Source organism: Schistocerca gregaria, chromosome 4 (assembly GCF_023897955.1).
Source record: "Schistocerca gregaria isolate iqSchGreg1 chromosome 4, iqSchGreg1.2, whole genome shotgun sequence".
In the NCBI taxonomy this organism is placed as follows: Eukaryota; Metazoa; Arthropoda; class Insecta; order Orthoptera; family Acrididae; genus Schistocerca; species Schistocerca gregaria.
The window spans coordinates 562,506,910-562,523,976 of NC_064923.1; the positions used below are offsets into that span (position 1 = coordinate 562,506,910).

Sequence of the window (17,067 nt, forward strand, 5' to 3'; positions counted from 1 at the left end):
GATTTTGCACAGAGTTGTCTCATGGCAACACTTACTGGGAGCATTTCACAGTGCTCACCACATCCTCTGACCCATTTACCGTAGTGCTGCAAGTTTTAACCCAAGTCCACTTTCATTGCTCCTGCAGATAGTTTTGATCAAAGTGTCTCATCTGCTTACATGTCTGACAATGTGGTTTCTTACAAAACTGCTAATTGCACCCAGACCACCACATCTATAATATACAATGTCTGTATTAAATGTCTCTCTCAGCTTTGCCACTGAGTCAATTTCAACCAAAGTTGCAGTGGTTGCTACAGCTTTGTCCAAGGTTTTCAGTAATTCCATGCATACTTTTCACAACATGTTAGCTGGCAAACACCACACAAAAGCAACAAGTGCCCTCTGTTCGGCTTCCTGCAAAGCAACCCTATAGTTGCTGTCATCAGTCAACTCATACTTAATAATACTGATTTCCTTGATTCAAACCACAAAGTTTTCTATTGATTCTCCTTATTTTTGGGCTACTCCGTTAAGTTGTTCTTGATCATAGCTAGACATATTTTTTCTTCTGTAATGATCAATTAACATTTCCTGTAAATCCGTAAAGGACTGTTCATCCTGTAACTTCTCACTGCACACACCATACCTTATGGCATCCCCAACTAATGTTAATCAAGCCACACTTAACAACTGCTCACTACTCCAGTTTTCCAGATTTTGCAGATGTATGTAAATAATTCAGTAGAAAATGAGGCTGCTGATGAGGCAGTACAAGCATCAGTGATGGCTGGAGGTTTTTTAGAAGTTGACTGCTCACTTCTCTGTCCCTTTCACCAATCTATTTCCCAATGCAACTCTTCATTACTAGCTTTGATCTTAGCTGCCTGATCAAGAAAGTGCTGAATCACCTCCTGGATTGTCACTTTTGTAATTTCAGACATTTCACCAATCTATTTCCCAATGAAACTCTTCATTACTAGCTTTGATCTTAGCTGCCTGATCAAGAAAGTGCTGAATCACCTCCTGGATTGTCACTTTTGTAATTTCAGACATTTTGCCTAATTACTGCCACCATAGGCATGCAATTTATCCGGACAGAAAAGAAAGGAAAGGTAAAACCAAAACCAGACAAGCTCAAAAAAACTTCGCTGGTTGTTACTTGTATTATTGCACTGACTGCTACTGCTGCTGAATCCCTGTCGTAGCTGCTCTCTGTTGGTCAACCATTTCAGCCTCCAAAAGTTCTTCTGACACCAAATTTAATATATGTCAATAGGAACGCATGGGTAAACATCTCTCTGCAGGGGATGGGTGGCGCTGCAGATGATGTAAGCAACCAGTTTGTTGTTAAAGTTCTTTATTTCCAAACATAAATAGATGCAGAGCATGATGCGTGATTTTTTTCAGCAGGTAGATAGCAGGTGGCAGGTGCTGAGCCTTGGAACCGAGCATGCCACCTCAGATGCACTGACACAAGTGTTTCTCGAGGAAGTGAATAGCAATGTACAGCTTTACTATCTCTGTCACATGGCAGATGGCTGCTTCTTGGGCAGGATGATGGAACAGTGACATGATGACCAGTAGATGGGACTAGGCAGATCTGCTCACCAGTACTGCCTTTGGTGATAAATACAGAATTGTTGATTGGAGAACAGTAGTGAGCAGTGTCGGACGCCCATGGCATGCAGCCGCTTGATGCCCAGTGTGTGCCCTGAGCCCCATGAAGCAGTGCCAAGAGCCTGGGCAGTCTGGCTGTGGTTGCCGGTTTGTGGTCCAGCTGTGGTCAGTGATCTGCAGTCCAGAGACAGCAGTGGTGGCTGTTTTGTAAGTACAGCATCAATTGGCACAGGCTGGGTGTCATAGCGTGGACTAGCTGTTCAACTAGGCTGGCTCTGGCGATTTAAAAAGTTGCCATCAAAGAAGATGTGCCGCTGCCATGCTCCTTGGTCATGCGGTAGTTTCGGGTGCTAATAACCTTGCCATGAAGTATCCCTACACCACAAACACACAAGCAGAAATTTCTTGAATTGAGCCATTATTCTAGGTTTGGCTGTTGCCACATGGCAGTAGGTTGAACCATGGAAGAAATGTATTGGGGAAGGAGGCACATGGCAAGGGGTACTGTTATCAACAGGTCACTGACTAGGAAGATTCATGGCAGCTGCACCATCTAAAACTGGTGCTAACCTATTGACATCGGTAACTGAGGATTTTCTAATACCCTGTGTTGCTTTTTTTTATATATATAATACTACAAACTAAGCAAGTACATAACGTTGCATAGAACCTTATCAACTGCCTAGATATACTGCTGCTCTCAATGAACCATGGACATTGCCGCTATGGGGTGCATTGTACACCATGAGAGAGATAGTGATACTGTTGTTGGATCCACAACGGAAGGGTATCTGTGGAGCTACTAGACTAACATAAAAATCCTGAAGAGAGGCATCAGTCTTTTCATTAGTTTAAAGGGCAACAATATGATCAGTTAGCTGATCCGGCCTTGCAACATTAGCAAATATGGCCTTGCTACATTAGTACTGCAAAAGGCTGAAAGCAAGGAAAAGCTTCAGCCATTACATTTCCCGAGGACAAACAACTGTATTCTATAGCTTAAAGAAGATTGAGTCATGTTGGATAAAATACTCTCGAGGTAAAATAGTCCGCCCTTTTGGATCTATGGGTTGGGACTCTTCAATGAGATGTTGCCATCAGAAGAAACAAAACTGATATTCTTCAGTCAGAGCATGGAATGTTGATTAGATAAGTAGGTTAGAGACTTTAAGAAGAGACATGGTTAGGCTGAAGTTACAAACAGTGAGGATTATTGAAGTGCAGCAGCAGGAGGAACAAAATTTCTGGTCAGGTCAGTGCAGCGTTATCAACACAGAATGAAATACGAGCAATATAGGAGTAGGTCTAATAACGAATATGAAAATGTAAATATGGATAAGCTACTATGAACAGCATAGAACACATTATTGTGGCTGGGATAAACATAAGGCTGACATGCACAATACAAGTGAAAGTTTATATTATTACTGATATGAGAGACTTGAATGTGGTAGTAGAAACAGAAAAGGAAGAGAAGGAAAAATAGTAGGAGGACATGGACTGGAGAAAAGGAATGATAGGATAAACCTTCTGGTAGAATTTTGTACAGAGCACAATTTAATCATTGCTAACATAATACTGGAGAGTTGTGATGCAATGTAAACAACACTGTGCAAGTGCTGGAGCTCATCAGCTCCAGTGATGGTGAGGGTTGTTGGGTGGAATGGGCAAGGGAAAGGAGGCTAGGAGGAGGAGGAGGAGGGGGGGGGGGGGAGGGGGGAGAGTTGGGGAAGGATGGCTGACCACTAGCAGGGAGAAGCACCAAGTTCATGGGATAGGAATGTGGCAACATCATAGTTGATCTCAGTTGGGCTGCAGGCAATGAGAATTATGCACAGTGCTGAATGACTTGGATAAGTGGGTTGGGAAGGGGAGATAGCACAGAGGATGAGAGACTGCAGGAAAGAGGGTGTTGGTGCAGGATGAATTGAGTTAGGGTTCTGGGGTATGGGTAGAGGCAGATGTGGGTCAGGAGCTAGTGATGATTGAGGCCAGTAGAAATATGATATCAAAGATGTGTTGCAAGGACAACTCCCATCTTTCAAACTTAATGTCTGTAAATGGAGGGTGTCTTTTTGATACCAATGATGGCACTAGGCAGACTAGTCACAGGCATCTAGAAGGATCATTTGAGGCCTGAATGATGAAGTTGAAACACTGCTGGGATAAGTTGTGACCGTGGAAGGGGAGTATTTTGTAGGTGACAAGGACTAAAGAAACTCAAGGTCTTGATAAAAACATTATGTAAAAAAATTATTTTTAGAACAGAATGAGGATAGACAATTGCTGGGTGGTACAGGCATGGAAAAGGTGTCAGGTAGTTGAATCAAAACTGTGTAGCATTTCTGAATGGAAGACTGCTGAGGGATAGTACTGTCATCTAACTAAAAAGGTTTGCTTTCTTCACTCAGAATGGCATCTTTCCTTCATGAAGTGCAAGATTTGTTTTGGTGACTACAATGAATACATGTAAAGGGTTTTTTGGCAAGCTTGTGGTGGTGGTGGTGGTGGTGACAGACACTGGAGAAAAACAACCCTGGTGGCAGGGTGGCAGCACACAGTCTACTACTACTACTACTACTACTACTACTACTACTACTGAATAGCTTCAAAGAGGCTGCCAAGCTTTATGGCCCCACCCCACTTTCTCTTAATATGGATCCTCTACATGCCCTCTGTATGGCATTTCGTGGTATCGTGGTTGCGTTCTCGCTTCCCAAGCATGGGGTCCCAGGGTCGATTCCCGGCGGGGTCAGTGGTTAGCACACTGAACTCACATTCAGGAGGGCAATGGTTCAATCCCACGTCCTGCCATCCTGATTTAGGTTTTCCGTGATTTCCCTAAATTGCTCCAGGCAAATGCCAGGATGGTTCCTTTGAAAGGACATGGCTGACTTCCTTCCCTAATCCGATGAGACCGAAGACCTCACTGTCTGGTCTCCTCCCCCAAAACAACCCAACCCAACCTGGCAGGGTCAGGGATTTTCACCTGCCTCGAGATGACTGGGTGTTTGTGTTGTTCTCATCATTTCATAATCATTCATGAAAGTGGCGAGATTAGACTAAGCAAAGGTTCGGAATTTGTATGGTCACTGATAACTGCACAGTTGAGTGCCGCACAAACCAGTCATCATCATCATCTGTATGCCATCTTACTCTGCACCAAGCCTTCCTATGTAGCTGTGTAGATCATTGAAGCCATTCATCTCCTCTTTATGCCCCTACAGTTTCTACATCAACATAATTTTTCCACTCCCCTTCCCTGTTTCTTCTCCTTCTTCCCATCCCATACTTATTCCATGTCCTCACCACCCACTTATGAGAAGATTGTTACTTTCTCTATTCAGGTTGTAACTCCAAAAAACAGCAGTATGTAAGTATCCAATTCTATGAGCCTATCTGCTTCTTAGTACCTTTATAAATTGTAAGCAGTTTAAGAATCTGTATGTTTAAGTAATTCACAGGTACAGACCTATATCTTTCTTCAATTACTTTTAATACTTTTAACATGATAGTTTCATCTCCTCTTTCAACAAGGAAAATGGTTTCATTTATGCTTTTTTTTTTCAAGGCATTTTAACTTATTGACCAAATATGAAATAAATGTTATTGTGCTTTTTTTCTCATTCATTCATTTTTTTTTCCAGGGATACTACTATTTTGCCATTCTTGAGGACCTGATTTTGAGATTTTCGTGGTTGATATCATTTGTTTTAGCTGAACTCCTGGGTTTCAATGCAGAATTTGTGCAGTCATTCTTATTACCTCTTGAAGTCTTCAGGTTCGTATAAATTTTTGTCCATATTAAATTGCATTACTAACTGGATTTACCCTTGCTTTTTAGATGTTTTCAGAGTTATGCTTTCTGCTGGAATTACCTTATCCTGCTGTCATAAATTTATGATAAGCAAGACTTTGGATTTCATGTTAGTTCACTGAGTCTCATTGCATCACATACATTCTGCAACACACCGCACAGAAGACCCTAGAGAAATCAAATAAAAACCAGCATAAATTATCAAATGAATCAAGAACATTAAAAATGTCATTTTACATTGTATATTTGGAAAATGTGCCTGAAATCAGTCAGTTCCTTCATCAGTTCATTCTATGTAGCAGATTCTGATTTTTGACAGCCTACACTCTTGCTGTGACACTGCCAGTTAGGTGGTAAATGATATCCAGTGGAGTTAGGTGCCATTATTGACAGAACTGCAATGTGAGAAATTATGGACTGATGTGAACCTGGTAGTCCACGAACAATTAGTATCATTCTGATCAGGCTGCTGAATATGACAATACACAATTTGTTATGGAAATAATTCCCTTGCAGAATCTGGACCATGAACAAATGTTTTACAATAGTAAGCAGACAGAATATCCTTGTAATCTTCAGACATCAAACAAACAAGAATTCCAAGCCTTCTGCTTGACTTTTTTTCTTTAAAGAAAGAAACAAAAGAAAAAAGTAACTGCTTCGGTCTGACACCAGCCCTTCTATAAAAAGCTAACAATTCACAACCATAAACACATTATGAAAATTACATATCCAAAAAAACTTGAGTGTAATGGTAAGTTTTCCTATAATGGGGAAAACATTTGGCAGTTTATTTTGCTAAGTAACTTGTTCTTTGGGAAATTTTCCTAAAATATGAACTGCAAATAGCTTCAGAAATGTGTAAATCTCTACTACATTAAATAATGATTTCCATTACTGACATTTAGATATGTTCCAACCTTAAAGTCACATTTTTTTCAGGCAACAAGTTACTTCACACATTATCAACAGTAATGTAATATGAAAAATAACTTCTTTAAATAATTGAATTATTTTTCTTTTAAATTTGACCATTCTGTTTTAACTGAATACATAGTCACAAACAAGTTATTTTAAATTACTGAAATTAGTAATTAGTTAATGATACACTGTATTTAGCATCAGTATGCAAATAACCTTCAGTTGTTGCAGATAATATTAAACAGTGAATAGTAAAAGTGAAATGTAGTCATATACACAGTAGTTGATACAGTGTATCACATACTTGTATATACAATTGAAGGATGTTACATTATACTATACACTGTGAACCACTGTGATATGCATGTCAGTGGGTACTTTCCACTGTAACATGTTAGGTTCTCTTCCTGTTCCATTTGTGCACTGAGTGTGGAAAGAATAAATTCTTAAAGCCATGTAATCTAATATTGTTATTGTAGGTCCAATAGCAGTAACACATATGGGATTGTAGTATACTCCTAGATTCCTCATTTAATACTGTTTCGCTTATGGGATAGCTGGCCTCTTATTTGCACAGATTTATCAGGTCAAATTTCTGAATATTCTCCCTAGAGTCAAACAAACTCACAATTCATGCTGCCTTTCATTTTCTATGTTCACTGTACACTGTTAGTGCTTTCCTTAGGTAGTCCCTGTTTTTTTTTAAAAAAAAAAAAAAAAAAAAAAAAACACACATAATCACTATGCAAGGTTCTTTTTTATCCTCAAGTCAATGGGGTAATCCGACACACCACAACTCAAACCTGATGTTTACGCCAGTGGTGTGTAGTCATTTGGTTAAAGTGGAGTGTGAGTGTTCATGAAATAACCCCTTCCAGTATTTTGTGTTATTTTGTTGGAACTGTGGATGCTATCTCTATATTCCATGATAGTTGATATTTCTGTGGCTACAAGATTCATCTTCTACTTTCATCAGTTACATTACACAGACATCTCAATTTCCAAGGGTTATGCAAACAGAAAACTTTGATTCCTGTTTACTTGTTCTAAAAAATAAATTTAAATTGAATATTGTAACTTAAGCATTTTTGTTGGTATGTGAATAAAATGAAATAGTCGAAATCACAGTTTAATTTTCTTTCTATTGGTGGAGACCAGTTTCTGTTGTAAGAAACATCATCAGACCAAAATTAATTTACCAAAACCACATTAAGAGCCAATGCGTGGAGCTACTATGTACTATTGTAAGGAACCCTGTTTACTACCTTTCAATGGTACATAGCAATATCATCTCCTCATGTGCTAATGATGGTTATTACAATCAAAATTGGATTTACGTATTTTATACTGCTTGAATAAAAATAATTGGTGCTAAACAGGACATTCTAGAGTGGGAGAAAGCCGTCCACCAATCTATAAGCATTCTGACAATTTTCTGCTGTTTAATCACTTATGTTCTTCAACATAAATATCATTAATGATAAATTTTCTGCAACAGGGTTGAAGAAATTTTTGTTTGAAATTATAGTGAACAGCAGACTGTTCAGCACTTTACAGATTGTTTTTAATTTTTTAATGCCCTAGGGCTGTAGCCAAACAGTAAGGGGGGGGTGGGTGGTGCAGGAGTCCAGACCCCACCTATTGCCTAAATGAAATTGCACATGACCTTATATCCATGTTGTGAAATTGAAAGATATTTTGATTTTCAATCAAATGACGAAAAAGGGATATGCAGTATGGATAGTCAGCATGGCCAGAGATAGATTTAAACTATCTGTACATCCATAGCACTATTGGCTATCCCCCATCATTTTAACAATACCTGTGTTGTAGATATAAGCAGTTTTGGACGAGAATTATTTACAAGACACGGTATGCACCTGAACAGATCAGGGGGAAAAAAAAAAAAAAAAAAAAAAAAAAAAAAAAAAAAAAAACATTAGGTACCCTCTTAAAAACAAAAACATTGGAAGAAGTCCACAAATGTACCCCAAAGTTGGAACCAATCGCACTTAAATGGCTCCAGCCCTCAAGTCAGACTCGGTTTCAAACTCAAATGTTTCAGTAAATTGTTAGTAACGAAAGTACTGTGTCTGTAGCTACAGATAATTTTTTAGGCAAAAGTTTACATCTGTCTCTAATTCCAAAGAAATGACGATTTTTCACCAAAATGTGGGAGGACTTGGTAATAAAGTAAATGACATTACTGTTCTGTTAGAGGAACCACAAGGAATAAAAGATACTGATGTATTATGATTAGATTAGATTAATACTTGTTCCATAGATCATGTATACGACACTTCGTAATGATGTGGAACGTGTCAGGTTAATAAAAGATGTCTGTACAAGAAATTACATTACACAAAATATTGCATGACACTAATGATTAAGGTTTTTTTTTGTTTTTTTTTTTTTTTACTTATTTTATATCTAAAAATTCAGCCAATGAGTAGAAGGAGTTGTCATCTAGAAATTCTTTTAATTTATTTTTAAATGTTAGTTGGCTATCTGTCAGGCTTTTGATGCTGTTTGGTAGGTGCCCAAAGACTTTTGTGGCAGCATAATTTACCCCTTTCTGTGCCAAAGTCAGATTTAACCCTGCATAGTGAAGATCATCCTTTCTCCTGGTATTATAGGTATGCACACTGCTATTACTTTTGAATTGGGTTGGATTATTATCAACAAATTTCATAAGGGAATATATATAATGTGAGGTTACTGTGAGGATCCCTAGATCCTTAAATAGATGTCTGCAGGATGACCGTGGGTGGGCTCCAGCAATTATTCTGATTACACGTTTTTGTGCAATGAATACTTTTCTACTCAACGATGAATTACCCCAGAATATGATGCCATACGAAAGCAGTGAATGAAAGTAGGCATAGTAAGCTAATTTACTGAGATTCTTATCACCAAAATTTGCAATAACCCTAATAGCATGTTTTAGTGAACATCATATGAAAGACATTGCAAGGTTACAGCTAAGTGGTTACTGTCAGGCAGCGCATTACTCTAGAACCATCATGGAAAATGGTGGAGTGGTAATTTATGTAAAAAATAACATCTCTTACAATGCATTAGATTTAAAGAGCCATTGTATAGAGCGACAAATTGAAGTATGTGGTGTTGAGATTACTGTAAATGGCTTCACGGCTGTAGTGTTAGCACTGTATAGATCTCCCTCAGGGAATTTGAATGTATTTCTGAAGCACTTAGATTCTTTATTATCCATTCTGTACTCAAAGTCCAAGAACTTGATAATTACTGGTGACTTTAATGTTAATTTCCTAAATGAGAGCAATAGTAAAGCTGATTTAGTACATTTAATGGAGTCTTACAATTTGATGGCAATAGTAGATTTCTCAACTAGGGTTACTGTTAACAGTAAAAGTCTGATAGATAATATATTTATAGACAAGTCTAAATGCAATGAGATCACTGTACATCCAATCCTTGGTCTTTCTGATCATGGTCGTCAATTGCTTAGGCTCAATTACATCAGTGTGTGCAACAGTTCCGAGAATTCTTGGAAATCTTTTACGATAATAAATGAACAGGGCCTTAAAAAATTCAATGACAGCCTAAAAGAGATAGATTGGAGCCCAGTTTATAGAGAAGCAGATGTAAACAAAAAGTAAAATTCATTTTTAAATGAATTCATGTCTGTATTTGAGTCCATCTTTTCCAAAAAAAGAAGTAGTTAGAAATAGTCATATAGGCAATGCCAAGAAGTCTTGGATCACTACAGGAATAATAACATCTTGTAGAACAAAGAGGACTTGTAATGATCCAAAGAAACGACAACCCTACAAACTTTACTGTAGCATTCTCAAGAAGGTTATAAAAATATCTTAAAGTATGTGCATAAAATCAGAAATTGAAAGCTCAGAAAATAAAATTAAAACTATGTGGAATGTAATAAAGAGGGAAACTGGCAGGACAACAGGGAACATGTCTCAGGTAGAGATTAAAACAGTGGACAGTATCATAAAGGAACCTGAGTTGGTAGCAGAAATATTTAATAACCACTTTTTGAGAGCAGCAGAGAAGACAGGCTGTAATGGTTCTATAGAAGAATCATTGTCCCTCCTACAGAAAGCTATTAGCAACAGAATCCCACAGTTATCTTTACCTCCAGTTACTGTAAGCAAAGTCATAAGAGCAACTACATCATTAAAAAATAAAAATTCTGCTGGTGTGGACAATATTTCTAGTAAAATACTGAAACACAGTTATAAATTTGTTAGCCCCATCTTATGCAAGATATACAATACATCCTTACAACAAGGGATTGTCCCTGACAGACTAAAGTTGGCTGTAGTGATTCCTCTCTTTAAAAAAAGGTGATAAAAGCATTGTTACAAACTATCGCCCAATATCCCTATTAACTACCTTCTCAAAAATTCTAGAAAAACTCGTGCACAGGAGGATTGTAGACCATCTCAACTTCCACAGTCACAGGAAAAATCAGTTTGGTTTTCGTCCCGGTCTTTGTACTGAACAGGCAGTATTCTCTTTCAGCAACCAAGTTTTGGAAGCCATTAACAAAAAAATGTCTCCAGTGGATATTTTTTGTGATCTTACGAAAGCCTTTGACTTTGTAAACCACCAAATTCCCTTGAAAAAGGCAGAATACTATGGTTTAGGTGGCACTGTTGGCTTGTGGCTGCAATCATATCTACAGGATCGGAAGCAGACTGTAATGCTAAATGGCTCTTCTGGAGAACCTGCCTCATCTGAATGGGGCACAATAACATGTGGGGTGCCTCAAGGCTCCGTTTTGGGCCCATTGCTGTTCCTCATATTTATTAATGACCTTTGTTCTGAGACAAACAGCAAATTTAACCTGTTTGCCGATGATACAACAATTCTAATTGACGATTTGATTGATCATGATCTTGAACAAACTACAAGTACTGTTTTTAATGACATCTTAAATTGGTTCTCCTCAAATGGTCTCTCACTCAATGCAGATAAAACTCATTATATGAGGTTCCATACATCACAAAGTAATCTCAATGAAATTAACATAAAATGTAGAGATCAACAAATATAGAAAGTTGAAGATACAAAATTCCTGGGTGCTTACATAGACAGTAAATGTAATTGGTCAGTTCACATTCTTCATCTATGTAAAAAACTTAGCTCGGCAACATTTGCATTACGGGTAATTACTTCAGTGGCTGAAGTTGACACCATTAAAGTTGCCTACTTTGGCTACTTCCACTCATTGATGTCATATGCTATCATATTCTGGGGGAACCAACCACTTGCAAAAAAAGTTTTCACCATCCAAAAAAAGCAATCAGAATAATGTGTGGGGTCCATCAAAGACACTCTTGGAGGCACTTGTTTTGTAAGATAGGTATCCTAACAACTGCCTCACAGTATATTTTTTCCTTGCTGACCTTTGTGTGCAAAAATTATTCTATTTACCAAGACAACAGTAAATTCCATGGCTATAACACCAGAAACAAAAACAATCTACATTTCGAAATGAAATGTCTCACTCTGGTACAAAAAGGAGTTTACTACTCCAGCATTAAGCTGTTCAATGCTCGACCACTACATATCAAATGTGTTCATACAGAACTGCCAAAATTTAAACAACTGCTCAAAGATTACCTGACAGAGAAATCTTTTTATACTGTGGATGAATATCTGAAAAAAAAAATGTATACCATCACTGAACTTATTGTGCCTAGAAGTAGTTCAACTAATTTTATTGTGCATTGAGCATTAGCACACAACAAATTGGCTGTACCTGTATTTACTCTTGTAGGCCTAATATCTGATTTAACTTTGTGCTCTTATCTTTAATGTTTATTTGAAACTCCTTTTTCTGTTAAATGGTTGTTATGTTATCCAGCTGACTTTGTATCTATTACTGTATTTATAGTATGTATTACTTAAACTATGTACAATTTGGCATTGAATTTCCCTTTGTATTTATTGTAAGTTTAAATTGAAACGTCTACAATTTGACACGTTCCATATCCTTGTGATTGACTCACTAACTGGATCTACGGAACAAGAAATAAATAAATAAAATCAATATTTTAGCAAAAGACCAAATTGTTTGCCTTTTTGAGTTTAGCTGTTGCTTTGTTAATCATTCAGTTCATACAAGCAGTTTAATGCAATGTAAGTGCTACCATTTATTATTTTTGTGATGTATGCTGTTGTGATAGTTTCTAATTACGGATAAGTCTGCAACAAGACAGAACAGGAAAATCAGTTTTGATTCATCCACTAGTATTATGTAAGTTAAAGATATGTACCTGTTAATATAATAGCCAAATTACCTATTACCTAATGTTAGCACTGGATTCATTATCTGGAGGCTGGTAGAACTTTGGAGTGGCAATATTTCAGTATTTAACAAGGCAGGGGAGCAGTAAATATCATTAAAAACAACAATAAATATGAATCAGTGCATAAAAATACACTTGGATTTGTCTGTATCATCCAAAAATTTGCTCAACTTTCTATCATTAGTAGCACAAATGGCAACAATTGTTCAATCTGGTCATCCAGGCGGTACTCAGTTATGAAAACCAGTTTTGATACTCAGCATTGGGGAGGGGTTAGTGGAGAACCAAAGGGGTATGGGATGACTGCACATTCTATAGTTAGTTTATTTCTAACAGATTTTCATCCAAAATGTATTTACACTCCTGTAATAATACAATAACTGAAGCCAGCTATTCCATGCAAAATAAAATCTTAAAATATGCATGCATTCACACACTGTCAGATAACTAAACATACACAATTAAAGGAAAAACATGTAAGGTCAGAATGTAATCTTTTGTTGTTACACATTTTATTTCATTTTAAAACAACATGTAACAACCAGTTTATCCAAATTCTCCACCAACTTGGGGTAGTCTGCGTGTTGAGCCACTGAGCTAGAGATCCTTGGATTTGGGAGGAGAGATGGTTTCAATCGATCTACAAGCAACATTGAAAATGATTTTCTGTGGTTTCCCATTTTCCATGTAGGCAAATACAAGGGTTGGTCCCTCACTATAGGATACAGCCAGTTCCTTCCGAATACCTTTCTTTCCTGGAACACTCCCAATTCCCTTCAAGCTGCAGCCCCTCTACTTAAATGAAGAGAGCTATATTGAAGGCAAGTTGAGCACCTCTTTGGAAACTCTTGGAACTAAAAGCCATAAATAATAATCCAAATTCTCCCCATTTAGGCTCATGAATTTGTCTGTTGAGAAATTCTTTAATGCAGAAAATGAACTTTCTTATCCCACAAAAAGGGAAATATGTGTACTTAAATGTGGAAATTTGTGAAAGAGTAAGGTTGAATAATTCCTGATCCTTTGCATTTTCAACACCAAAAATTATCCAAGCTTCTCTGTCGAACAGAGATTTCTTTATTATAATAATCATGGTGTCCCAAAAAATTAGCACTAATTCTTTCCTGATCACTCCCTCAGCTTAAACCCAGTCTCAAAGAAGAAGAGTGTAAAATGACCTTGGAAGAGAGGAGAGATTGGAGCATGTCTGCTTTTTGCCAAAATACAGCATCCTAAGTGTGGAGATTGTATCTCCGCTTGGTAAAAACTCCAAGACCACCGCTGAATAAAATGATTAATCATCCTTTATGGAAATTTTAGAAATGAATGAAAAACATGAGTCTTTTTACAGTCCTCTTTAACAAATTAGACCCCTCCCCCTTTTGACAAAATCCTGGATACATCCTTGAGTGCCCATTCAATCATACCTTCATACATTCAGTTTCATATGTGTACAGAGGATGATATGGATGAACAACAAATACATCAGATGTTGCTGAAATTTGTTTCAATGTTATATAACTTACCCTTATTCTTATTGTCTTCGTACTTTGTTTTGCAGTTTGTGCTTTTTTTATTGTCATGCATATATCTGCATTCAGACATATTTGACACAAGTAAATAATAATGATTTCCATTCATTACTTACATTTTACAGACGCTTCGTGTGGAACTTCTTCCGTTTGGAAAATGAACATCTTAACAACTGTGGCAAATTTCGTGCAGTAAGAGATATATCAATAGCACCAATAGATTCATCTGACCAGGTGCAGATTATCAGAATGATGGATGAGGATGATGGTGTTGTGAATAGAAAGAAAAGAAAAACTGCGAAAAAGGTCAAAGAAGAAAAAATTACTTTAATCAGTGAAGATTCAGATACCAATCTTGAGGCCAAAGACAACTGATGCTGATTTTTACTGGAGTGTGTAATTCTAAAAGCTCCACATATTCCACAAAATGGCTGTGTTATGTTAGTGTCTTTACTTAATTTTTCACTTACAGGAAACTACAAAAATCTTGTAAAAATCATCAAATTTCATTTCATTTCTCACTTGTCTTGCAACATTTCATTTAGACTATTGCTGTGTATGAAACAGTACTATCTCAATGTAAATATTTAGAAGTATTTATTGTGATAAACAACACAAATTTCATAAGAATCAACAAATTTCATTTCATTTCTTGCCTGTAGATTTGACATTTTATCAAGAGTATTTCTGTGTGTAGAAGCGTAATATTTTTATGTAAATATTTAAAAGTATTTATTGAAAGTATAGTAATTATTTTAATATTTATTTTTAATGTATATGTATAAATATTTTTTCTTCATTAGCTACCATTCAAAAACTTTTTTCTGAACTGATATTAAAGTTGGAGCAGAAATGTCAAACACTTTTTCTGTAAGCAGAAATCCACTTGTAATGTGACGAAAAGAAGTAGACTGCCCTTTGTTCAAATCATAAAGTTATAAATACTACATCTACACTGCAAATATTACATTCTGATAAAATGAAGCCTCTTCTTTTTCTTTCATTCTCAAAATTGAATTATGTTGTTTACCACCATAAAAGTGAGACTCCAGCAATATTAAACAGAATCGTGTGTCTTCCAGCAAATAATTAACTCAAAAAGTCTTTGATAGCAAACAAAGTTGCAGCATATTGCCAAAATTAATTTTGTTTTTTAATCAATAAATCTTAAGTTTATAGTCATATTCAAAGAACTCATTCGCATCGCCACCATCAAGAGTAGTTTTGATGTTGTGAGAACTTGGTGATAACAAACTTATCTTGTTTGCCATTCCATTTGGGTGTGAAACTTGGGGATGTACCAACATCTCCAACTCATCTCACTTCCAGCACCAAGTGAGGTACTGCTTTGACTGATAATAGGCTTCCATTCCCTTCTGTTGTGATTTAAATCCCTGATTTTGTTTTTATCATGTTTTCATAAATCACTTCCAAGCAATGACTGAATAGGAGCTTAGAGAGCTTGGTTGTTGGCCAATGCAATAACTGTTGAACAATAGTTCATACAGCACTTGAACACATTTCACCTCATGATTGTTGCAGTGATTCAGTATGAACACTACTAATAATTATGGATACAGGATGACTTTGTCTGAAACCCCTACATTTTCAATTTCGTACATATCTTCTCTGCCTAACCCTCGGGTCTATGGAGAGTGGTCACCTCTACTCCTTCTATTATAACTAAAGTGTCTTTTGTCTTAAAGCTATCAGCCAGCTGAATTGGAGAAACATTTCATAGTACAGGAGCCATTACCTTAATCCCTCTAGGAGTCTAGCCAGTGTAATGGCAGACTGTTATTTTCATGCTACCATCGGAACAAAAATTTGGCCCTGTTAGAATAGATTCCCAGAGAGTCAGAGCCCAAAAGCTCAGACAGTTATTGTCCTTCTTTGTATGCCTGACCATTTCTCAAGTGTAGTTCTACAGTGAGTAGCGATCTACAATCCACCATCAGCAGCAGTAGCCACTCCTTTCATTAAATGATGTGGCTTCTCCAAGTACTGAGCTGAGGTATTTCTGGAACTACTTCCTCCAGGAAGGTCTCAGGTGATACTCAGCCAGTTGATCCACAGCTGATCTTCCTCAGGTCTTTGTCCCATTGGTTGGACTCCGCTCCCGCACTAACTTTGTTCCTCAATCATAATTTTCATAATTTCTTCTGGCAACATGGCCGACCCTTTGCCCCTTTATAGTGGCTGTTCTCTCTAGGATGTCCTTCAAGTTGGTTATTAATCTGATGCAGCTCCTGGTAAACCCTTCGGGATGTGAGGTCGTGGTCCAAGAAACTCTTCTGTTCCTGACATTTTGCCAGGACTGTGCTGGTCATCCTCAAAGGCGCTCCTCCCGTGAGTCTTGCCAACTGACTGGTCAGACGTCTGAGAGCGACATATATACTGTAGGAAAGGTGGGCTTGGTTGAAGTAACACGTGATGAGCAGAGATAATCCTTGTCAAAGATAAAAATTGTCTAGCGATTCTGCAGAGCTACTATCCATACGTCTCCAAGTTTCATTGCCTCTTTTTTCCTATTAAAATTATCCTGATGCTTATAAATTTCAATGGCTTCTCTACATAGTCGTAGATAATAATTTGACGTTGTAAATAAAATTTCTGTTTCAGAACAGTTCACTTTGTGGTTTCCTGACTGAAGACATGCTCTGCTACAGCTGATTTCTCTATTTTCCATAGCTGGCAAAGACTTTTGTGCTCTTTTAGCGATGTATTTATGCTCCTCTTGGTAGTTCCAATATAAATTTTACCACACGTACATGAAATTTTGTATACCCCACATATCGACAGAGGAGGGCGTTTATCCTTCACAGATCAGAGTATGTGATTTATCTTCTTTGTTGGCCTAACGACTGGTCTGGTGTCATGTTTA

At 37.2% G+C, this 17,067-nt stretch overlaps 1 protein-coding gene across 3 annotated transcripts in view; it reads left to right on the forward strand.

Annotated features, from left to right (window-relative positions):
• Window positions 1-14,946, forward strand: part of LOC126268152 (xenotropic and polytropic retrovirus receptor 1) — a 237,758-nt gene extending 222,812 nt beyond the window's left edge. For all 3 annotated transcript variants that reach the window (XM_049973695.1, XM_049973693.1, XM_049973694.1), the window contains exons 10-11: window positions 5,247-5,380; window positions 14,309-14,946. In XM_049973695.1, coding sequence (XP_049829652.1) covers window positions 5,247-5,380; window positions 14,309-14,558 — 384 coding nt within the window. In that variant the 3' untranslated portion in view covers window positions 14,559-14,946. The remainder of the gene's footprint in view (window positions 1-5,246; window positions 5,381-14,308) is intronic.
• Window positions 14,947-17,067: the final 2,121 nt, after the last annotated feature.